Raw genomic sequence first — 24010 nt, forward strand, 5'->3', positions numbered from 1 at the left:
GCCTAAGCTCTTAGGTAAATAACTTAAGCAAGTGCTTAATTATAAGCTTATCTGAAAAACTTATTGAAATAACCCAATAGTAAATTTTGGATAGTTTATTCATAAGCTATTATGAACAATTTATAAAAATAAGCTTATAATAGTTTATAGGTAGGTGTGTCATGAGCTATTTTGCTATCTCAAACACTTATCATGAGTGTTATTTTTTATCCCGCTTAATCTTCTTAAAGTTATGGCACGAGCCGGTAGTCTATTTAAAGCTTTGTTTGCGAATTTTTTAGCCTATGTGATAGCGGGTAGTGAAGCTGAAATATATCTAGGTAGGGAAGGGAATTGAATGTCTCTTCGTGTAAATAGGTCACCGCTAGTTGGTGAGTTGGTGGGCTGAAACACCAAATTTAACAACAAAAAAAGTCATTATTATCAATATATAGCAACAAATGCTGTATTACTAATTCTCAGATAAACATTTGTTTAACATATCACATGAAGAGTCTTAATAGGGCATCTGTAAATGTAACATATGGGAATTATCAATGCATGTATAAATTTGTACATTCATTGGCACAAATTCTTGAATGGAAAAATATCAACATATTTTGTTTTCCTTGGAAAAAACATATGTTGAGTTACTTAGAAGACAGGTTAGTAATATATACACTAATACAAAGATGATCAAGAAACAAACAGCCGCCATTTTTCATATTAATTACAAAATAATCGTAAAAATATAAAAAAGATAATATTTTTCAAAAATTGAAAAAGCAGAATAGTAGACGTACAATCAAAATAAAACAAACAAAATCTTGGATAATTATATCTTCACACATCACTTTTGAGGTGTGGAGAGGTGGAAGAAGAGAGAGATAGGAAGAAATGAGAGAGAAAGTAAAGATGTGATATGTGATTTGATTGATAAAGAAGAGATAAATAAATAGAATGAAGGTGGAAAAGAAGTGGAGAGGTGTGTATATATCATAACTCCAAAATCTTCAAACGCCTATAATAAACATATCACTCGATAATATGGCAATGGATTTTATACATAAAAACTTCTTTCTGGGTTAAATTTTGGCACCATATTGGTAAAACCTGCTTGAATAGCACCTCATTAAATGAAACAATACATAATTCAACAGAAAATAAATCATGCATGCTGAAGCCGTAATGACACTTTCTGGGTTCTACAGAATAAGTAGTTGGTCCACTAGCGTTTCATAACAGTTACAAATTAGTGAAATAATAGTGCCACAATAATTATACAATTGCAAACATCTAACTGTTCATGTTACCAAATATGATCAGCGTCATATAAATGATAGATGAACAGAAAGGTGCTGAGAGAAAATATGATGAGCATAATAAAAATGATAGATGAAAAGAAAGTTGCTGAGAGAAAATGAGCTATTTCTTTTAATTTTATTCATGTAGTTCTAGGTATAAAGGACCTATTGCTACACAAAGAATGAATTAACGTCAAAAGGGGAAGCAGCTAATAGCATTCAATGAGAAAACAATGGAGAGACCCATGCTCCTAGCAAGACCTAAACGATTGATATGAAGAAAACAAATGTACATAGAAATGAGTCGCTAACCCAATATCTAAGTCCTAACTTTGCAGGTCAGGTTCAACCACCAAAGTTGGAAAAACACCTCGGCCAGAGAACCCAGAGGATCACCACCCGTGCAGATTGCCCAAATGTTAGGCCTGCACAAAGAATGTAAATTCTTATCCTAATTGGTTAATATCTTGCCACTGCTTCCTGAATCAATAATTTGCATTTTCTGTATTGTTAGAAAGCCCATTAGCTAAATGAAGTTAGCAAAGTCAGACTCTCAATATTTTTGAGGTAACTCGAAACTTCAACTCAATCTGCTCTCTAAGCCCAAAAATGAGGGGCCTCGGACTTTTAGGCGCTTTGTCCCTAACTCAATGGAAGGCGGTTCCCTAGAAGTTTGCTGCAACCTATCGCTCCGGTGGTGATCTCGTTGCACACTTAATTCCCCGTTGCATGGCTTCTTATACCTTACTGAAATGGGAATGCCATTTCCCCTAGCAGACCTGTCCTTTGAGGAAATATCGCCATAAACTTTATGAGTATCAGGATAACTATTAAATTTGAAACTTGATTCATTGCTTCTGCTGAGGTCCATTGGTTGTCTGCATTTTCCTTCAGGACGGACTTTCTTCAGTCGATTAAGTCCCTGTGGAATAAAATATCAGCATGGTCCATGCATCGGTGGTGAAAAATGACAAGTATTTCATTGAGAGAGAGTAGCAAGCAGATATACATGAAATCATCGACCAAATATTTTGCATACCTGCTGCTCAGAATTCTTTGAAGACAAAACCTTGTTCACATTTCTCCTCTCTGCTTTCAGAGCTGAAGGGCGCTTTACCCTAAACATCCCTGAATCAGAATCATCACTTTCATTATCCACAATGGGCTTTGTGTCGTATCGCTGAAGACCACCCTGCGGTTTAGCTGAGCTTTCATGATAAAGAGCAGGAGATAGTGAAGATTCGCATGCACTGTTAGATATCCTTTCACCAAGGTCTTGAAAATCAATAGTGCCTAAATTTAAGTTACTATGCCCCTCGGCCTGCCAGCAGAAAAAAATTGACAGTTTAAGAACAGGAACTAGTAATAGTTGTTCAAATCTCAATGAAATAATGTACAATAACAATATTCAAAACCATAGTCATAGAAATTACATTTCTGGGAGCAGAGGAGCTCTCAAGAGGTTCTGAGAGAGAACAAAGAGTGGATGCAGCAGAAGAAAAGGAAACATCATACACTTCTTTATAATTTTCAGAGCTATGTCTGAAAACACTTTGTGTAGCACACTCTTGATTATTTGACTGTTCTGGAGTTGTATAACACTCAAAATCAGAATCAAGTTTAAGCTCGCAATAAGGCACGTATCCATTTGCCTCAGCTCTCTGAAACAAATCTGACAAAGGATATGAATACATATTTTGATCAGTTTCGGTTTGCTTGCTTAACTCCTCCAATACTCCATCTTCCTGCTCAAACTTCTTGGCTGCATCTTCCATATTCACAATGTCCTCCCTCAAACGAAGAGTGTGCTTGCTTCCACACTTGAAGGCAAGAGATTCGACATCTGAATCAAGACAATGTTTTCCGTCATTATGCCTTAAGATATTAAAGCAGAAATTGGACAATGATTGAAAACCAGACACATGGAAAATTGTAAGGCATGGATCAAACGAGCATGTGACAACCAAACATAATCAAGCTCATAATGGAATAATAGTAAACACAGTATTGAGTAAACCTTACCATGACGTACGCAGACAGGATGCTCGTGACAGTTGCAGTCAACATAAGCTATATAACAGTCACGTTTGCAGAGGCTACAGAGAATCGTGCCATGTGAATGAAGAGAGAGATTAATACGGACCCTTGATTTCATTAGGAACCAGCGAGCACAGTGTTGGAAACGCATCAAATTAACAAAAGAAATCTTAGTGCTATTATGAGAAATCAAGTCTAAAGAGGGAAAGTCTGGATCTTCAAGTTCCAAGCATTTACAGAGCCGCATTGCTTCTTTGCAAAGAAGTTCTTCATGGGGAAGCAAAGGAACCCTGTTAAGAAATGCATATCTCCGGCTAGCAGTAGCCCCTAGAGGAAACCAATCACCAAGTGCAAAATTCACAGCTTCTCCACAGTTGAAACCTAAAATTTAAAGAAGATATGCAACATTATTAACATTTCACATGCAGTAACTGGTAAGGAGCAGGAACAGGAGTATCATTCCAGGAACAAAATTATTTAAATTAGCAAATCTAACCATGACTGAAGCCAGCATGATATGCTCTAGGGAAGGTTATTATAAATTCCCCTGGCTTCTGAACAGCCTTGTAGACAGGGACTCCATGCTCCAGCAAGATATTTGGCGGAAATAGTGTTGTTTTCCCCAGGAGAACATCAAAAGCTCCGTCTTCCCCATCACTTGACAAAATATCAGTAGTATACACATGTTCTCTCACCACCCTTTCAAATTCCAAAGCTTCTTGACCTGGAATGCCGTACCATGTTTTTGATGCCCCACAGTGTTGATAATTAATGCTGCAATAACAATATACTATATTAATATCATAGGTAAACAACTAAAGAAGGAATTCTTTGTTGAGAATGTAGTTCAAAATTTATTACAATGGAAGTAAAATTTACCTGTACAAATAATGATCCTCCACATGCCAAGCAAACATACTAAACAGCATTCCAATGTATAGCATGGGTTCTGTTACTCCCTGGTAGAAAACCCAATATATAAGTAGCAGAATCCCAATATATGGGAGAACCATACCACAAAAGCTAGCCGTTATGATTGGAGAACCCCAAGGCCTTATAAATCCCACACTAAAATACCATTCTTCCAATGTGGGATTCAAGTCTTTCATACCTTGCAATTGGATCCTAACATCCCACCACACTCCGCCGCCTCAACACCCATGCCCAGTAGCCCTTCGGCTAGTCGCGGGCGAATACTGCAATGTCAGCATCCCTGACCGCACCACTCGTTTGCAGCTGAGACATGGTGGAAAGCTATGATACCAATTGATAAGAACCTTGGGAGAGAACCATGCAACCATAACTAGCCATTGTAGTTGGAGAGCCCAAGGCCATCTAAACCCAACACCAAAATCCCATGATTCCATGTGGAACTCAAGCCCCATACCATGCAAGTAGATCCTAATAAAATTGAACAAAAAATGACCAAGAGTATTATCGTACCGGAATTGACGTTTCCAAGAACCGCAAGATTGATTTGGGCAACCGCGAAAGTTTCTAATATCATATAGAAAAAAGTGATCAACAAGTTAATGAAAGTACAAAAGGAAAAAAGTACAAAAATAGAAGACACTGTTAGAATTAAAACCTTCAAATTCCATTTGCTGTTCCCAAGTGGATCTGTGGGAGAAGATGAGAAAGCACTGCCATCAACATCACATGCATATTCAACAGTTTCCATTTTCCCACAACCGATTTCATGCCAAAACTCTTTTTCCAAGTACGTAGGAGGAAGACCTCCAGCACTGCAGTATCTTCGTGCAAAAATCTTGTTCGCAATTTTCTCAAAATCACGTAATGTATAATTTCTGAATGAATTACAATTACATTAATCAGAAACCTTAATAATATAATTGAAATATCAAATCACAACCATTAAAATGCAGTGACAGTAGGCAAACTGACCTTCCACTCATAAAAAATTTGACTTTGTCTTCAGTATCCCATTCGGCAAGGCGAAGGGGCTGCACTCTAGTTGTAAACTTGAATCCTGCTTTCTCCTTCATCAAAACAACCCCAGCAGGTACAGAAGCACTCAAAGGTGAAACAATCTTGCATATGCCTGCAATTTATCATCAATACAAATGGGGAAAAAGTCAGGTTGCAGATCTATCACTCTACTGGTTCATCTATCCCTTTCCCAAAAAAGAACACTTGCATTAATGAGATAATATTAAACTAATACACAAATATAGTAAGACCATTTATAAATCAATGTTCAATGCTGTAACTATTAGCTTATGTCTATGGAAGGTTTAAGCGACAAGTACCAGAATGTGGAGTGTAGTGCATATGCCAATGCCCTGGTTTATTAACTAATGTGATAATGTTAATACAAAACACTTAGAAGACCTAAATAAAAGATTCCACAAACCAAACTCCTTACCATATTTAGAAGCTTCAGGAGCTATTTTTTGCAAATAAATTAAAGGATCCTGAAATTCCTCCTTTGTTGGAGAATACACAGGACACTCCATAATCTTATCAGTCCATTCCAGATTACTTGTGTCAAACTTATCCACCTTCCGCTTGGAAAAGACATCTGCACTCCCTTGCAATCCCATGCCACAAGATCCCGAAGATCTTAAAGCATCTCCACCACTTCTGTTCATCATATTTGCGTTCTGAAGCCTTTTACGCTTCAAAAATTCTAACCCATTTCTAGCTTCCTTAGATAAACTTGATCTTCGTTCAACCTGTTACATGTTTCATCATTTCAAACTCAGATTAGCAGGACTTTAAATGTAAAGATAAATGTACAATCAACAATGAACAGGCTGAAGCAAATACTTGTTAGCATCACTGGAAGTTCAAATTATGGTGCAAAAAAATCAAACCAAGCATTCTGTGTTGAACGTGAATCTCCTTTACTTATTTGGAAAAGTTGCCACTAAGAGGGGGGAAAACTCATCCACAGAAAGCCAAAGTCAACAAAAAATAAACCCATACAATATTCAACAAATGCATGCGCTGAAACAGTTTACTCCTCTCAACATCAATTTTTTCTTCATCAACATAAGCCAATCATACAAAAGATAGTAATAATCATATAAATTCCAAAACACAAAGAAAGAAAACGAATAGCCCAGAAAACCCAGAAAACGGTAAATCCTTGATAAAAGTAGATTGTCGAAATTACTGTTTCAGAAAAAAAGAGAAGCACTCTGGTCCTCTTTTTTTCTATTATTCTTCATAATTTTCAGCTGAGTGTTAAGATTTTCTTTTCCTATTCCTGGAAAAACACCCACTCTCACAAAATGCACCAAGAGAAGCATGAATTGCATAGCAGTTTGAAGGAGAAACAGAGAAAACAGAGGCCAGAAACCAATTCATGAGAAATCATCAAAAATCACATCCAAACAACAAGAGAGTAAAACAATGCCCGAGATCTGAACAATGAATCAAAAGGAAGATACATTTCAAAAAGTGTTTCATGCATTACAAATCAAAAGCTAAATCAGAAGGTTAGAGATAAATTTCCCTCAGCAAACCACGATTGACCTACCATTTCATTCCGGAGTCGCTCCCTATAGGTCCCCGTCTTCGCTAATCACAAGCAAACAATCACAAAACCTAATCGAAATCCCAGAGCCAAACCCTAAATCACGATCCAGAACGATGCAGATTGAAAGCAAGCCTCACAACCCAACCAGGCTCACCACATTCTCGAACAGCAACGAAAACAACACCGTCACCGCTTCGCAGAGAGATCCAACACCTTACAGAACCAACCACAGCGAATTGCGAGAGAATGCAAGCGTTTCAATCGGAAGACTGTCACCAGCTTCCTACAGAGACGCGGAATTTGGTCATCGAAATGTAGAAGCGGTTACCGGCGGCGGAGAAGAGGTTTCGCGGCGAAGGAAGGAACAGAGAGAGGAAAGAGAGAGATAGAGAGAATGCTTAGAAAACCGAAAAAGGGTAAGGTAGGGATAATTTATAGTTTTATACTAGTGATGAAAAAAATAATTAACACTTTATTAGCTCTGAAAACCGAATATGAGTGGACTTTTATTTATATATTAAAAAAGTAAATAATAATAATAAATAATAAATTAATAATAAAAGAAACTTTGAGGTGAAGAAGTGGTGGTGGTTGTTAGGTGGTTCAACGAAAACAAAACTTGCCGTCCAAATTCCAAAACGCGTTTCGAGGTGTAAACACGATCACCGTTCCGTAAACTTTGACGGAATCAATAGCCGTTATGTTGTACAGTGTTAATTATTATGGTGGTAATTAGTAAATACAAGGAGGGTGTTATGGTAAAATGAGAGGACGGTGTTATCGATGAGGTCTGGCTTCTGTACCGGTCAGAGAAAAAGAAAGTGGCAGGAAAGAAGGAATGATCACGTGCGATGAGACTGGAGTTGATTATCTACACAAGGTTGACAATGAACCGTTGATTTCTTCGCCGTTTACTTAGAACCGTCAAAAGTACATGAACTCCCTGGAACCGGAACATCAGCTGGGAGACGTGTACTTTTTCTGTTCAACTGCCTACTTGTACAGGATAACTCTCACCTACCTTCCAGTTAGTTAAAGCCATAGGTTTTCAAAATACTAGATTGTCCTTGTGAGGTAGGTAGTTTTGTCCAGAGAGGGATGGGTATTTACGGGTTTTGGGTAGAGTCACACATAGCCAGTGTTTTGCTTTTTGAATATGAGTTGAGTTTTGATTTTACTCACATTTCAATTTCAATTACACTCACACTTTGTAGTGTGAGTTTAAAGTGCGAGTGTAATTGAAATGTGAGTGAAATTGACCTATAGTGATTAAAGGAACAGGATAGGGGACACGTGGCGTTTTATAGTGAGAAGGAGATACACGAGTCATGGTGAGAAGGGTGTGGTTTTGTGGTATTTTGTGTGGGAATAGCTGGCGGTTACAATAGGTTCTCAAAGTGAGTCACATCGGAGACGAGAGAGGGCCCAGTCATAGCACCCAACTCACGAGAAGTTCTGTGATGTGTGCACTGTAGAGTAATTTGGCTATTTCGCTAGGAACCTTCTAATGTGTCCACCCGCAGTTATATCAATTTCTCAAGGTTTCATAAAAAATACTGGGTCAAAAATTTGACAATAAAAAATTATTAGAAATCATGACATTAAATGAATGTTTAATTGAAAGATACGTTTTTGTTAAATATTTAAATGGTTTTTTTACATGGGAAAATGTTAAATGTTTATCTATTTTTACATTGAATTTGACTCAAAATCAAAAATTATGATTATCAAGTCAAATCATTGTACTACTACTACCTTTCTTTTTGAAAATTTACGTGCGTTTCAAAAATCATACGAGTATTAAATAACTTTCACCTACCTTTTTAAATTTTTGTCTTTGATTTAAATTACTTAATTACTCTTTAACGTTACAGTATTGACTTGGAATTTAAATTAATTATTTTTACATTTAAGTCAAATCTATAAATAACATTGAATAATTCTTTTTAATGAATTTCTTATCTTAACCGTAAAAAAATAACTGTCATTTAATGTCTATATATTTACTTCCAATTATTCATTTTAAAATTAAGACTTTTTTAATAGTATTTTAAATTAGGTCAATGGAAATATTTTACCAAAAAAGGTTTTCAAAACAAATTATCGCTATCTTAAAAATTACACTTTTTAAGAAAAAAATACACCTATATATGATTGATGTATGCATTTCATTTCAAAAAAAAAAAAATTCAAATGAGAAAAATGTTTTATATGATAATATGAGAATAGACAACCCACTCAAAAATAAATAAACAAAACACCACACTTATATATAATCATCAATGGTTAAAAAGAAAACAAATGATTTATCATATGAAAAAAGTCTTGTGAGAATAAATCGTGACTGCAATATCAAACAATGAATCGTTATAATTAAAAGATAATGATGAAGGGAATCATGTTGTTAATTATCATAGCATAATATAAATTTCTATATGGGATATCTTGCAAATTCATGCATCAAAGTTCATAGATATAAGTAAACAAACAAGAGATGTGAATTACCCTTTGACGACCTGGCCTCATCTCTACTGCAAACACGCTAATTCCCCCACTATAAGTCTCTTGCGGCTCCTTTTGTGAGAATAAATCGTGACTGTTAGATCAAACAATGAATCGTTATGATTAAAAGATAATGATGGAGGGAATCATGTTGTTAATTGTCATAGCATAGTAAAAATTCTCTATATGGGATATCTTGCAAATCCATGCATCAAAGTTCATAGATATAAGTAAACAAATAAGAGATGTGAATTACCCTTTGACGACCTGGTTTACTCTCTACTGCAAACACGCTAATTCTCCCACTATAAGTCTCTTGCGGCTCCTTTTGTAGTAGAGGCAAGAGTGTGCGAAATTAGGTCTAGTGTTTGAGTATCTCATATTATATTTATATGCCCTTGGAAGGAGGCTAACCCATGATCCTTGTTGGAACTTATATGGGCTCATCCAATGGGTTGGTCTAATAAAAATCAATAAAATGAACTGGTCCAATAAATCAACATATTATGGTGGTTATTTCTATGTGTGTGACTAGGCTATAATATTTAAATATAAAATATTAAGTTAATAGTGCATATGCCAACAAATAAATGGTTCGAAGTCATGTGACTTTTATTAAAAATAAGAGATTTTTCTTACGAGAAAGGTCATCTTATGTAATAATGATGATGTGAATGTTAGGTATAACAATGAATGGTCTTGATTAAAACAATAAATCATGTAACTATTTGACATTGAGCCATTTATAATCATGATCATTCTTTGTCACATCTAATAGTCATGATTTATCCTCATTATTTTCACTTAAGAAGACTTTTTCATAAGAAAAATCCCTACCAATATTTTTAAGAAAATCCCTATTTTTAAACTAGAAAAACATGCATTGATTTTTTTTTATAAAAGTAATACACTTATTTGATAAACTAAACACATTTCAAAATGTGATTAACGTGCTTGTTCTGGTAGGGGCTGACAGGGACCGATCGAAACAACGGGAAGCCGCTCAAGCGAACCTCAGCTAGGAGGGCCTCACCCAAAGCTCCAGGCCCACTAAAGTAGTGGACCAGAGCTGGGGGACTACTGTTTTGGAAAGCCCTGGACGAACGGAGACGCACCGACCTCTACCCCCAGTATGGTTAGCACCCGACCAGGGTTACCTGGTGAAAGCACCGAGTGGACGACAGGGGTGGGGCGTCTGGCCCCAGTACCACAAGCGGGACGACATCCTCCCCTGATCCAAATACCTGAACCCCACCACCTAGGGGTTGACCTAGGCCCACTACCCTACGGAACTAGGGTGGTTGGGAGGTGGGTCCCTAGGAATTCTAGGCCGTTAGATCACTGCTAACAACAGGAGGAGCAGAAGGATTCAACGGCCCCTAGCCCACCGGTACGGACCATGCATGACGTTGCATGGCTCCAACCCTAATACCCCAACGTGTATCTAAAGGAAGCGGCATATCCATTCTCAGGTACGTAATTCTCTTCACTTCACTACTCACTTACTCGATTCCTCTACTCACTTTGGCATTGGAATCCCTTGCAGGAGCCCCTCCTGGGATCACCCAGCTCGCCGGCACCCCAGCACTTCTTCCCTCTCAACTGCCCCTGTGCACCGGGCAGCTTGGTCTCCCGATCAGTGCTCAATCATATACCTTCTATCTCAAGGGTGTTGAAATTCCATGTCAGTGGGGCAACGACATTTAAGGTGTTTTGCCGTACTTCAAAAGAGAAGTGGTGGGGTGTTTCTTCAAATGGATGGAACTTGCATGGGCTTTTGAGGTGGAGGTGAAAACTATCATGCTAATGGACGTTTTCACAGAGAGCAACTCGTTGGATGCGTCAACTGTAGAGAAAAATATGTATATGGAAAATTCTAAATGACATAAACCGTTTTTATTTGTTACAAAAATTGAAAAATGGATTGAAACACTTTCAGATAACCGGGCAAAGTGTATATCGCATATTGGGGAGCCTAGCAATGCATGCTGTTAATTTCCCTGTAATAACTCATGTTTTTATAAAATTAGACGATCCATAACAGATTATTTGGCTAAAATGGTTGTATTAGGGAGGAGCCATTATGGGTTTTTATTTAAATTTTACATTGTATTTTATCGTCATCTTCTTAAGAAGTGTATTCTAAGAACTAGCAAAGTGTTTTAAGAGTGACGACACAAGTTCAAATCTCAAAAAAGTGATTTATTGGAAGTTTGCAACTTGGGAGGAGCTCCGCACTTTCCAAACTTATTAGTCTTCGCCTCAAATATATAGGACACTTGTTAAAAGAAACAAAAATGGTGGAAAAATGTACTATGGTTAGTTTTAAGTTTTAACCCAACCTTGATATTATAAATTTGAAATCTCTAAGTGAGTCACTCTCTCAATTCATTCTCAATAATTTACCTTCTCTTTCATTTATTTTTCCATTCATGTATGAACATCCCACAACATATGAGTTTGGGATAGTAAAATAGGGTTTCCCTAATATTAACCCCTAAAAAGAGGTATAAAATTGTACCTTCATTTTTTCCTTGTTTTATCGGTTGCACCTCAAGTAAAAAAAAAAACACACACACACACACTCCAGACACTCAACCTGAAGTAGAAATTCTAGCTAACAAAAAGAGTCATCGCCATCTTCGCTTAGAAGTATCTTGTCCTCGACCATCTATGTCATGTCGTAAACCACCAGAGTTGTCAGATCAGTATGGGTCTCCTCTCCCAACAACCACTACTATGCCAACCTCCACATGGCCCAAGCACCACTACAACACCATCAACTCGACCCACCCCCACCCCCCCAATCTCCACAGATCACCCATTCTTAGACATCCAACGAGTGTTGTTCCTCACCATAGAAGTGATTATGAGTTTTGCCTCACCTCACACCTCCACAAGCTTCATATGGCCTCTAACTCGATTTCCCACCATCGATGACTTCAGTTGCTGTCGTCAACCTCCCAAAATCTAATCTCCATGAAAGTAAAGCAGAGATCAGACCCACCAAGAAGGAAAAGTCTGGTAAGAGAGAAGTGACAGAGCAAACCTTGGTTGTTTTGCCTGTGACTGTTGTTGTTGTGTTGTTGTCTTCGATGAATTCGTGGGACTGAGAGGGATTGTTTCCAAGAAGGTTCGAGTTTGAGATTAAAGAAGGGGATAAGATTGTATGGTTCGAAGATGAGGGATTTGTGTTGGAATTTTGAGTTTGAGGTTCCATGGCGATGAAGGGTGATGATTCCTATGCAGTTTTCTCCATCTTTTAGAGATCATGTTTGAGTTTTCTACAATGCTAGCACAACCTAGTCTCATAGGCTTAATCAAAAGAAGGTGAAAGAGGAAGACGTTGAACGATATCCTTTGCATAATCAATTGGTATTTAATTAAAATTGTAGTTGGCACAACTTAATGTAGTATGTAAAAGTGAGAGGTCCAAAGTTGGACATCTTTTATAAAGATCCATATTAGGGGCATAAGTAAAACTACTCAATTTTAAATATTGTAAGTTCTAAACTCTATTTTTATAATTTAAATTCAAGTTACTATCCTATTTTTCTTATTACGATTCTTAATTTGTATACAAAATATCCATAATATTAATTTACTTGAATGTCATTTATTATTCTCAATTATAAATTTAATTACAGTTTAATATCATTGGACTGGGCGAGCCCCTAGAGGGGCAACGCCCAGCATGTATCCCGCCCTGAGGCGGGGCCCTGACCTTCAGATGGGCCTTGATCTCGGAGGCCCAACTGGCCCAATAGGTAGTACCCAAGCTCTATAAATAGGAGGTAGTTATCAATTGTAGGGGACTTTTGGCTCATTTGATAAAATAACACATGAAATTCAGCATTCTCTCTCTTACTCTCTCTCCCTAGCACAATCTCTCTACCCTTTGGTACTATACCTTTCCTCAATGTTCATTCCCAGAACATTTGGCGCCGTCTGTGGGGAACCGTAAACTTTCTACTCCCATTCACGTGGATTGATTGTGCATGAAGTTACCTCTGATTGTGATTAGGCAATTCTCTGGTTTTCTGATTTTGATTCTGTGACTAGTGATTGGTTTTCCGATCGAGTTTGCATCGTTTCTGGTTTGGATGGAGACTCGACGCAGGAGGCAACATCATTCACGGCGGCCTCATCGTGTGGTCCTGGATTCTCCGGAACAACAACCGGCGGTGACACAGGAGCAATGGCGCCGTTTGATGCGCAGCATTGGCAACATCCAGCAGCGTAATGAGCGTCTACAGGCTAAGTTAGATTTCTACCGTCGCGAGCAGCGAGATGATGGAAGCAGAGAAGCAGATTCCGTGGCTGAGTTCCGTCCGTTCTCGGAAGATGTCGAGAGTGTGGCGATTCCGGATAACACGAAAACGTTAGTTCTGGATTCTTACAGCGGAGATTCCGATCCGAAGGATCATCTTCTGTATTTTAATACGAAGATGGTGATAATTGCGGCGTCAGATGCGGTGAAGTGCAGGATGTTTCCATCGACGTTCAAATCGACGGCGATGGCGTGGTTCACGCCAGCACTTATATTCTTGATGAGGAGGACGACGCTTTCAAAAGAAAGCGCGCGAAGTTGGAAAAGGGCGACACGTCGCCCAAGCAGCGATAAAAGGAGGAGTTTCAGATCGAGGAAGCATGTAGGCAAGGGAGAGCAGATCGGTAATGACGAAGAAAAGAACAAAGGCGAGGAATCTGTCCAGAGCACAATACATGAGTAGAGCCAATCCCGAGACGTTGGAATTCTGGCGGGCACGTTTTTGCTTTGGCGAGCACGTTTGCTTTGGCGAGCACGTGTTGGTTTTGGCGAGCACGTTTTGAAGGTAGGCGGCGAGCTAGTGTTGTTGGCGATGGAGTTCGACGGCGAGAGAATGTCGTTGGCGTTGGAATCAAGCACGTTTTACTCCGGCGGCGGAATTCTGGTGGGCACGTTTTGTTTTGGCCATGGAAGTTTGGCGAGTGAAGCGTTGCTATGGTTAAGATCGCTGGCCAACAAATTTTCCAATTCCTTCAAACTTTTCCTCCATCTTTCATTTGATTCCCTTCTCAGTTGTTGTATTTCCTAATTTTCTTATTTTGAAGTTGGTATTAGAAGTTATATTGTCTTCACTGGTTTTGATTCAGACAGAGAGGAGCAAATCGGATCAAAGAGAAAGAGTGCGTGAATTGAGGCACACCATCAAAGTTTTGTGAAACTTGGAAGACTCTTCCATAAGCGGTTTGTTATTGGGTGGGACAAGCTCCTGATGGCGCGATTTAGTTACAAAGTGAAACAAGTTTCACGATGAACTAAATTAGCCCCGGAAAAGCCCACGTAACAACCGGATTCATTGGCGATGTGTGGGGTACAAATTGCCCATTCTACTGAGCACCGCTTTGGTAATCCAACTGGCCATTGGAACCCAAAGCACTTTGAGTCCCGAAATGGGACGATCACACCAAGGGTGGCGACCTACCGCTAGGGTGGTGACCTCATGCCAAAGGGTGGCGACCAAACGCTATGGGTGGCGACCTGTAAGACTCAGTTTAGACACACAAAAGTCGCCAAAAGGGTGGCGACCTCACGCTAAGGGTGGCGACCTACCGCAAGAGGGTCGCGACCTACCGCAAGAGGATGGCGACCTACCGCTAAAGGGTCGCGACCTACCGCCAAAAATGAGGGTAGCGACCTACCGCAAAATGGTGGCGACCTACCGCAAGAGGGTCGCGACCTACCGCAAGAGGGTTGCGACCTACCGCCAAAAATGAGGGTAGCGACCTACCGCAAAATGGCGGCGGCCTTACGCTGAGAATGGCGAGCAAGTCAAACTAGTTTCTTATAAGGCTAAAGCAAGATGGTGATGGCGATGCGGCAAGTGAGGACACTCCTACTCCTCATGACTTGGACAGAGTCTGGTGGACTTGTAGACTATGGCGAGTGAAGGAGCATGCGTGCTGGGCGGATCTTCTCCTAGGGACGATGCGGCGGCGACTAAAAAATGTACGGCGGAAGCATTCCAACATGATTTACAAAATATCCAACGGCGATATAAAAAGCTATGGCGAAGGGCTGCTTAAACATATACGAATGGCGGAAAAGTACACTACAAGGTGACAGTAAAAGCTAAAGTAATGTTAAAATTACATTATTCATTGTTTTCTTTCTCCTGTTCTTCTTCTTCCTCTTCTTCTTCAGTCGCTGTCCAGAGGTTTTGGTCAATCAGGGGAGGATCGTCGGGACCAACCAGTCCTGCGGCGGTTATCTCTTTCATTACTCCCAGGGCGCTAAAGTCAAAGTTTGGGTACAAATGTTGGGCCTGATCTTTGGCGAGGTAGAAACCGCGCTCGCGGTTGTCAAGGGCGATGTCAGCGGCTTGTTCCCTCGCCTCAATGGCTTTGGCCTTCTCCGTCGCCAGCTCGTCCTCTAGACTTTTGATCTTTGCTAGTTGGGAAGCAATCTCAGCATCTTTCGTGGCGAGGGCCTCGGCATGAGTTTCGGTCGCTTTCTTGATCTCCTCTGACGTAGCCTGCATCACCGCCTCCATGTCAGATTTCGCCAAGGCCAAGGACTCCGCAGACTTTTTCTCTTGCTCCGCCAACGCTTTTTTCACTAACTCCAGCTCAGCGCACAGTACGGCAAGCTCTGACTCCTTAGCAGTCAGCGCCTCGCCTCGGGCGATCAAGTCCTTCTCAGCTTGCTCTTTTTCCTTCTTGCAAGCTTGAAGGCTTGCATCAAGCTCATCTGCTTCTTCCTTCATCAGCGCCAGCTGATCCTCCAGCTCGCCGATTTTAATCCCCGCCGTGCCAATCATCTTGTCGGCATAGACTTTGTCTTTTCCTGCCTGCGTCGCCAGTTTGTCGAAACGCTTTTCCCAAGCAACGGCGGCTTCTTGATGCTTAGCACTTTCGGCCTTCAACCGCTCAGCTTCAACGTTGGCGGCATTGAGCTTCTCAAACGTGTGAGCAAAGATGCACCCAGCGCGTAGGAGGCAAGCAAGTGTCTCCTCCTTGGTGTCATTCAGGCCCCGACTCAAAACTTCTTTTTCTATAACGTCACGGTTGAGACCAGCAAGAAAGAATTCTGAGGGTTCAGTAGCGTTGGGGAGCATATTATAATAGCTTGAAGAACCGACCTCGGGTGCAGGGGCTTGTTCAATTTGAGCTGCTTCAGAGGTAGTGGCAGCGCCAGGACAGGATTTTTCCCCTTGATGAGGCGGGGAAGGCATGGAGCCTGCATCATGTGTTGAGGGCGGGCTAGGAGGCGCATCTTGGCGAGGGGGAGACTTTGGGGTTTCATTTTCTTTTTCCTTATCTCCAATAGGAGTGTCGGAAGACGCAGCAGCTTTTGTGGCGTTAACGCCGGCGGAGGCGGCTGTGGCGCCAACAGAGGACTCAGCGGCAACAGCAGCGGTCGCACCGGCGGAGGCAGGAGTAGAAGCTGGTACGGCGGTTGGCTCGGTGGCTGCGGCGACGGAGGCTTCAGCGACATTTTTGCCTTTAGGCGCAGCAGCAGTGGTGGGCTGAGCGCCAGGGTTGGATGTGCCGGCGCCGGAGGAGGTTTTGGCCAATCTTCTCCTCTTGGGAGCTTTGGTGCTCTCGGCTTGGTTCTCAGCACCGCCCCGTTTTTTCGCGTCGCCCTCAGTGTTGAATTTTGGGGAAAAGCGAGCCATTCTCCTCTCGCGGGCCTTCAGGAGCTCGGCGTTCGTGAAATTCATATCTTCTGTAACAATAAAAAAACGATCAATGACAACATAGGAGTCGAGAAAGGAAATGTCAATAATAAAAGTGAGCTATGGGCAACCTAAATATTTGGGAGTTCTTGAGAGGTCAGCGCCCTCAAGGACTGTTGTGCAGTCAAGGATGGGAAGTGGGGCAAGGAGATTAAGAAAGGCTTTATCGTTGGCGGACAAGGATTCCTCTGAAGGATCGGTGATCCCGTTGGGCTTCTCCGTCCAGTAAAGAGGAAAGAGGGCGGTCCCGTCTCTGAGGGTGAATGCCTCTGGGTAGGCGGGATGAACCGCCACACGGAAGTACTTTCGTGCGAAGGAGGACTTCGCGTTACTTTTGTGAGGATGCAAACACTTCCGGCCGGCCCGGGCCTTCAAGGAAATCCATCCTTTGTTTTTGATGGACTTGGGGTCGACGTCGTAAAGGTAGAAGAAACTGGTGGGGGATGGGGCGATGCCGACAGCGGCGCTTAGGATTTCAAAACATCGAATGAAAGCCCAGGCGTTAGGGTGGAGTTGACAGGGAGCCGCGTTGATGTCGCGGAGGACGGTTTGGACAAAGGGCGAGAAAGGAAGCCTGATTCCAAGCTCGCTAAACATGTATTCGTACGCAAAGAAAAAATGGGATCTCTTTACGTCGCCGTCTGGCTTGTGGAGCCAGGGGCGATCCCCGGGACTGCAAACCCAGATCCTGAGTTTGGCGTTAAACTCATCGTCATTGGACAAGCCACCCAGGGAGTTCACGAATTGCACAATGGGATCACTGTCTTGGAAGATGGAAGGTTGATCTATAGCCTCGTGTTTGGGGGCTACTTGGACTGGAAGGGGCAGAGTGGCGTAGGTTTTTAGGCGGTGAGCTGGGATCTCCGGAACCTCTAAACGGAGGCCGCCGGCAGCGGTGGAGTCAGGGTCGCTTTCGGAGGAGGAAGAAGAGTGATTAGGGGAGGCAGGGTTTGAAGCCATTTTTAGAAGACAGTGAAGTGAAAGAAAGGAAAAGATAAGTATGTGTGCGATGTAAAGATAAGGACAGTGGGACTCACCGGAGTAGGATGTGAAGAGTGGGTAGCGGAAAGGGTGATAAGCGACGGCTCCGGAGCGGAAGTGGGCAGAAGGAGTTTGGTAAGCGATTAGGGAAGTGAAGAGGGGTCTCGGAAAGGGATGACAGTGGGGAAGAAGGGTTTTTATAGGAGAAGGGGAGAAGCTGGAAGGGTGACGCGTGTTGGACGCGTGTGGAAGGTTGGAAGTCATGATGGTTTTGGGGAGGTGGGTCGCGTGCAAAGGGGAGTTACTGCGCACGATGGGACGGTTATGAAAGGTGAAGTGACGGTTCCGGAGAAAGAGGGAAATTGATGTAACCAACACATCACGTGGGGCAGCCACGTGAGGCAGATAGAAATTTGAAAGGGTTTTAAAATAAGGGAAAGCGCGGAAAGCCTCGCCACTATAAGGATCAAACGCCATCGCCTGACGATTGACACCAACAACGAAGTTCAGTCGCTCGCCGGGGTCGCCGCAGTCAATGATTGAATGATCGGCACATGACCCATGCCTGCCACCTTTCCCGCCGGCGAGCGATCATGCACCTGCCCCAACTTATCACCAATACGAAGTAGTCGTTCTCGCCGCTTGTGGACTTGTGGATTTGCCAGCTTGGTTTGCTCGTCAAGTCGGTGGACTGGGTAACTGAAAATGCTAGTTTCCTTTTGCTCACGCCATGTTGGCGATATAGTTAGCTTCTCTTTTCTCAAGCCATGTTGGCAGTGTAGATTCTGGTGTACAATAAGACATGTAACAGCATTTAAAAGACACCCTTAGCTCTCGTACCTCGAGCTCGGTGTCTTGTGGACTAGTGGACTGGGCGAGCCCCTAGAGGGGCAACGCCCAGCATGTATCCCGCCCTGAGGCGGGGCCCTGACCTTCAGATGGGCCTTGATCTCGGAGGCCCAACTGGCCCAATAGGTAGTACCCAAGCTCTATAAATAGGAGGTAGTTATCAATTGTAGGGGACTTTTGGCTCATTTGATAAAATAACACATGAAATTCAGCATTCTCTCTCTTACTCTCTCTCCCTAGCACAATCTCTCTACCCTTTGGTACTATACCTTTCCTCAATGTTCATTCCCAGAACAATCATCATGATTTATATTTTCATATTAATTTTTAGTCATTGAAATATAAAAAATTTCGAGCATATTTAATTACCATAATTCATAGTAAAATTTAATTTTCACATGTAAAAATATTTATAAATACATTATATATAAATCAAGCTGGTTAGACGAGTGGAAAATGTGAAATGTGTATATTTAGCAAAGTTGACATCTATATTTAAATTTAGACAATAATTTTCATGCACTTTAGTGTAAATTTAGTTACACATTTTTAATTTTAATTTGTTTTTTTGATGTGATTAAAATCAATTGAATATTTTCATATGTTTAACTTTTTTTAGGCTATTTTTAGGTGTTTTTTTTTCATTTCCTTTGGGTGCGTGTCGTATGCAGTGCAGAAGCTGGTTGTTTTTTTTTTGTCAGGCTAATTCTCGTGATTATTGTTTGGTATCCCGTTGGAGAGGGTTGTCTTCTTATTTAGGACAATATATATATATATATATATATATATATATATATATATATATATATACTGGTTAAAAAAATTCTCTTCAAACTTACTCTATTTTAAAAAGGCTTAATTACAGTTGGCCCCTGATCTAATTCGATTGTGCAAAAACAGTCCCACATTTTTAAAACGAGCGGTCAAAGTCCCTAACGTTTGTGTTGTGAGCTAAATTGATCCTTTCGTCTAATTCCGTTAGTTGACTAACAGATTTCACTTAATGTGTCACTTTTTTTATTTTTTTATTTCTTATGTGTCATCTATTATACCACATAATCATTAATTATTACTTTTAAAAAGATTAATATGTCATCCATCATCTTCTTCCCTCTCACCACCACCACCACAGCAGCACCGTCATCACTCCGTTCTCAACCACACTTTTTCTTCTTCTTAAAGCCCCTTTTAACAAAACTTGTTTCCATCTTCTTTGCACCTCCTCTCCACAACCCACCTCTTTGAACAACTATCATCATAAAAAACTGGAAACAAAACTAAAACAGAGCCACCACCACACCAAAATTCAAGATCCTTCTTCCACTTGGATTCCACCACCACACCAACCTTCAACCTCGACACAATATCATAAGTAAGAAACAGATAAAGTCCGGTATATGGACACAGATGAACAGACAAATATCCATATAGTAGGCATATTTTTTAAACGGAAAAATTCATATCATAGCTAGATTAATACAAACACCTAGCCATGTGAGGTCCCAACAGCTAATGACCACAAATCATGTTCCACGATATCCCACACCAAGCCGTATTCAAGATTGCATCAATTCCACTCCCCATCATTCCCGAACCCAGTTATTAAAGGTAACAGGCAACAAATTCAGCAGACCCAACCAAGAATGTTACTTCTAGATAATCTCGAAATTGATTTATATTTTCTAATTTCAGTGGACTAAAGACACAGAGAACAGAACAACAACAACATTAACCCATACCAGCTCAACTCTACCATCATACCTCGAACCCAAAACTAATACCCCAACCTTGATGCAAACCCCAAATTAGCAATCATACAGAACCGAAGGCAAAAGGGGGGGGGGGAACGCCGAACGCCGATGATGCAAGCGACGCAGAGACGATGAACGCACGACGACGAACACGACGAGGAGGAGCGGTTTCTGGGTTATCGATTTTGAGGAAACTTTCGATCTCTTCCTTTTCCTGTTCTCACCGATTTGAGATTTTTCCAGTGTTGAAGTTTTATTGATCTCGTGCTCCCTCCTCTCTTTCCTCAACCAGTTCTTCTCCTACAGATTTCGACCCCAAGCATTCAGATTCCGTCCTTCCTGTTGAATTGAGAAGTTCAATTTTTGGGTTTCTTTGGATTGTAGGGATTTGAGGTGGCTGGACAGATATTGGGGATGGCGGTGGGGTTGCAAATTTGGGGATTTGGTGAGATGATAGTTGTGATTGGTGGTGGTGTCTTCTTCTTCACCTCCTGTTTCTGGTTGTGATTGTTGGTGGTGGTGGTGTTGTGGTGGTGAGAGGAAGAAGATGGTGGGGTTGAGAAAGGAAGAACAAGAAGAAGAGGTTGAAGATGAAGATTTTGTTGTCTGGGTTTTGATCTGGAGTAGGAGATTGAAGAAGAATGATGAATAATGTGTTTAACTTGGATTTAGATTAGTGATTTTTTTTTTGGTTACAAGATTAGTGATTTATTTAGATTTTAATTATTTAACTTAATCATTTCAGGAGTTAGGGAGAAAAATAATGTTTTAATAATTATTTATCTATGTGGATTGCTTACATGGGATGCCATGTCAATTAATGAAGGCCACCTCAGCTTTTCCGTTAGTCAATTAACGAAAACTAGATGGAAGAACCAATTTAGCTCACGACACAAACGTTAGGGACTTTGACCGCTCGTTTTAAAAATGTGGGACTGCTTTTGCACAATCGTATTAGATGAGGGACCAAAACTGCAATTAAGCCTTTTAAAAATAAACATCACAAAAAAAAGAAGAATAGGAAAACCATGTGTGGTGATGGTTTGTGGCTCTAGTGAGAAATTGATTTCTATTGGCCGGTTTTGTCCTTTTGAGCTTTTTGTTTTAGGGGGGAGGTTGGGCTAATCATTATAACTCCGCAGTCAGTGAAAATGAAGCTGATAATGGCACGGCTTGTTTGCTAGCAAAGTGTCAATCTTCTTTCACGCATGGTCCACACGCGGCATAGCTTCCCTGACCCTGGTTCCGTTGAATTGTTCAAGGCTTCAAGCAAGTAATATATAAAACAAAATATTAATTAATTAATTTAGTTTTATTCATTGGAATTTTGTTTACTTACAATTAAATGAAAAGAAATAACTTAAAATTACGTTTGAAAAAACTTAAAATTACAAGTAATTGATTTTGATAAGATTTTCTCTTAATCAGAATATCTCACAACCAACCAGTAATTGTAAAGCTAATTTCTAATTAATCACCAGTGAATTAAGCGTAAAATGTTAACCGATAATTTTTTTCATTCGTGGAAATTCGGAATTGAAAACCTAACCACTTGATTAAAAGATGAAGTACGTTCATACATATATGTGGTTATTACATGGGATATGATTCGATAATATGGAGGGCACGGAAGTGACAAGAAACTCCTTTTTTTAATAATGCAAGTAGTAGTAACTAGTAAGTGGGCACGCAATTAATGCGGCAAAATGGGTCACACGAAACCTATTCGTATTCTGTCCGAAGGCGAAGCTTCCCTGCTTTGCGTGTAAGTTCAGGTTGTGGATACTCTCGCTTCATATAGCATTAAATTATAGCTGCCACTGCCAAAAACAGTAAGGGTACTTTAGTAATTCAAGATAGCCAGTTGGGTTTTCGTTGGAGAAGTAAAGATAAAGATTCTGTTTCTGGAAACTTCTCTAATTGACCAAAATGCCTGCTAAACAATTGCAAATTCACTAAAGTACCTATAACTGCATTTTCGACCTTTTGTTCTTTTTATATATTATATGTACACTGCCTGCCAACTTTGATTTAATTTGCATATACTCCACTTAAGCAAATAATTACCCCTATCAGGTGTATTGTTTCTAGACTCTTGAGTACTTAATTAACAAATGCTGGTTTGTTGAATTAGAATGACTTTTCTGTTGTTTCAAAATCACAATGTGAAGTGTGCACTTACCTATCCCATCAAACACGTAAATTAACTAGCTAACATTCTTTTAACTTCAGTATATATATTTATAATTTAAGTTATTAGGAATGCATTTTCATTATATTCTTAAAAGAAATAATTTTGTTTATGAAGATAATTTTACTCAATTTGAATATATATGATTGATGGAAGAAAATATATTTGTAGTTTAAATAAAATATGTACCAACATGATGGCTTTTTAAGTATGTGTTTGCTTTGTATGCGACTTCAAAAAATTGTTTCTTAAGTTGGGACCACAATAGAACCAAATAGCTTTGTCAAGTGAAAATGAAACACATTTATATAAGGGTTAATTAACTAATTATTTGAATGGAGTATATACAATCAAAGCTGCCAATGTACATTAAAATGAAAAAAAGGTAGGTTATTAAACACACACTAGTGTATATTTGGATATCCATTGAAATTAATATTGATCTATGTGTTTGGTTGTTAATTGAAAGACTACCTTCAATGCATTAGAATTTGAGATTGAGTGTTATGAGACTTTGTAACGCACAAAATGTGAAAGAAACTCAAGACTTCTGCTGACATTTAATTGAGTTCAACTTAAAATTTAACATGCATAAATTCAACACGTCAAAATCTTAATTCATCATTTTACATTAAATTTAATATATATGACAAGTTTTATTATGGAATCATGTTTACATTAAGTTTATGTTAGCTAAAACAAACTTATACCCACTTGAATTTGTTTTTTTTATTCCCAACAATCATATATACACACCTCATTTTTTAAACACTTCATTTTCATCTATTTTTATTTTATCTCTCTCATTTTATCATCTATCACATATCATACTTTTTCTTTCTTACTTTTTCTTTTATTTTTATCTCTCTCCTCATTTCACCTTTTACCCCTAAAAAAAAAGGTGCGTAAGTAACATTATTCTTTTTATTCCACATGGTGATGGGCTGGGAATTGGATTGGGGATGAATGAGGAGAGGCAGGGGAGTTATGATGCCACATTTATCAAGGGTAGCTATAAAAATTAAAAAGTGAAGGGAGCCAGCTATAATAGGGAGTACTACTAGTAGATGATGATGGGCAGGCATCAGAGTTTTAATAGGGAAAAGGTTGGGTTAAATTTGGTGGTGTCTATTTCCAAAGCACCCCACGATGTTTGGAAGTTAAATCACCCAAAACAGGGGTGAAGTGAT

The 24010-nt window shown here is 40.0% G+C and overlaps 1 protein-coding gene across 1 annotated transcript; it reads right to left on the minus strand.

Annotated features, from left to right (window-relative positions):
- Nucleotides 1-1390: 1390 nt before the first annotated feature.
- LOC130740171 (lysine-specific demethylase JMJ13) lies at nt 1391-7252 on the minus strand. The gene is made up of 11 exons (XM_057592684.1): nt 6826-7252; nt 5707-6016; nt 5226-5382; nt 4909-5128; nt 4764-4817; nt 4200-4279; nt 3817-4094; nt 3306-3701; nt 2717-3126; nt 2323-2604; nt 1391-2205 (listed from the first exon to the last, which is right to left on the minus strand). Exons 1-11 carry the CDS (start codon nt 6826-6828, stop codon nt 1864-1866), a joined length of 2532 nt encoding a protein of 843 aa, XP_057448667.1. The 5' UTR covers nt 6829-7252; the 3' UTR covers nt 1391-1863.
- Nucleotides 7253-24010: the final 16758 nt, after the last annotated feature.

This window comes from Lotus japonicus, chromosome 2 (assembly GCF_012489685.1).
Source record: "Lotus japonicus ecotype B-129 chromosome 2, LjGifu_v1.2".
Lineage (NCBI taxonomy): Eukaryota > Viridiplantae > Streptophyta > Magnoliopsida > Fabales > Fabaceae > Lotus > Lotus japonicus.

Excerpts from the sequence above, each read along its gene's own strand:
- LOC130740171 (XM_057592684.1), bottom strand. Across the intron at positions 5,383-5,706 it reads TCCTGAAGCTTCTAAATATG|GCATATGCAAGATTGTTTCA; the intron begins GTAAGGAGTTTG and ends GATAAATTGCAG. Across the intron at positions 5,129-5,225 it reads AAATTTTTTATGAGTGGAAG|AAATTATACATTACGTGATT; the intron begins GTCAGTTTGCCT and ends TAATTCATTCAG.